The sequence below is a fragment of the Pinus tabuliformis genome, chromosome 2_1 (assembly GCF_031772625.1).
Source record: "Pinus tabuliformis cultivar Carrire ecotype Pingquan chromosome 2_1, CPIR1, whole genome shotgun sequence".
Taxonomy (NCBI): Eukaryota; Viridiplantae; Streptophyta; class Pinopsida; order Pinales; family Pinaceae; genus Pinus; species Pinus tabuliformis.
The window spans coordinates 506,987,765-506,988,935 of record NC_142299.1 but is presented as its reverse complement, the minus strand read 5'-3'; the positions used below and the strand labels follow the sequence as shown (position 1 = coordinate 506,988,935).

Genomic DNA, 1,171 nt, shown 5'->3' with positions numbered 1-1,171 from the left:
GGGCATAAAAAAAAGGATAGGAATGTTACAAGTAATATATTTGAAAGATAGGAACACTTGTGTTAGAGATAGAGGGAGGACCTTGCAGTGAGTTAAAAAAATACAGGAGAATTATTTCCCACCCTAGACAAAACCTAAATCCCACCATCAAAACAAAATCCTCTGAATCACTTCTCAAAGGAATCATTCAAACCATAAGCTGGAAGTGAGTATGCATAAAGTTGGTGCTTGACTGACCCAATGTTTAACTTCACAGCATATTCACCTTGTCTCTTCCCCAGGTTCAAATGTAACTTCCATTGAGGAACCACCTAGGTCAAATGTGCCAAACTTTTTGTGCCCATGTGTATTACCTATCTTATCCATGTTGTAATTAAGAGCCACCCATCCATAATAGGCATCTTCTAGCCCACTAGTAACCCTTACCCAGCTCCTCTGGCACATAAATGGATATGACACCAATATTGCCCTTGCCTTGTCCAAAATCCACTTTGCATCAGAAATTGGCAGTTTGCAGAGGCCCGCTGTATCCAGAAGAAAAACAGGAATATTTCCATGTGCATAAGAAGGAATATGTTGCTCTGCCCAATTCAGAAGAGGTTCTATGGAAACCCTCAATCTAGATTCATTGTACAGAAATTTATCAAGTCCAGGTTCAGTTTGCACACTGAGATATGCAAGGCCATTCTCATGACCATAAATTTGAGCAGATTCTCTAGATACGGAATGCACCACTACTGGAAGATTTTCTTGAACCTTCCTACTATCATGTGACCACTCATACACATGGAAAAAGTATGAAAGAGTAAAGAAGATCAAATTAAGTGGTGTTATGGCCATACCACTGTATCTGTTGATGCTTCAAGTGAAGAGACTCTGCAACACCAAGAACATCGAGTGCCCTCCAAGCATTGGTCATCAGAGCCAATGTAGTCCTTGTGGTTTGTAGAGAGTCTTCTCACTCTAACATCAAGCTCTTCAAACCAACTCTGCACAAGGTCATTAAAAATGTAAAAAATCAGCAAGACACAAATTTGGTAGTCAATATGACCAAAATAAGAACTAGTTCAAACAATTTTCACAATCTTGCTTTTGAAATATTAACCAAATAGGAACAGGAAAAATTAACCTCCACCTAATGGAATAGTTTGATGTGCAGAGGCTTGTAATA

General features: G+C 38.9%; 1 protein-coding gene across 1 annotated transcript; it reads right to left on the bottom strand.

Annotated features, from left to right (window-relative positions):
• Window positions 1-261: 261 nt before the first annotated feature.
• Window positions 262-840, bottom strand: LOC149201183 (putative apyrase 7). The gene has a single exon (XM_089401217.1). The coding sequence runs from the start codon at window positions 838-840 to the stop codon at window positions 262-264; it is 579 nt and encodes a 192-aa protein (XP_089257343.1).
• Between the last annotated feature and the right edge of the window lie 331 nt (window positions 841-1,171).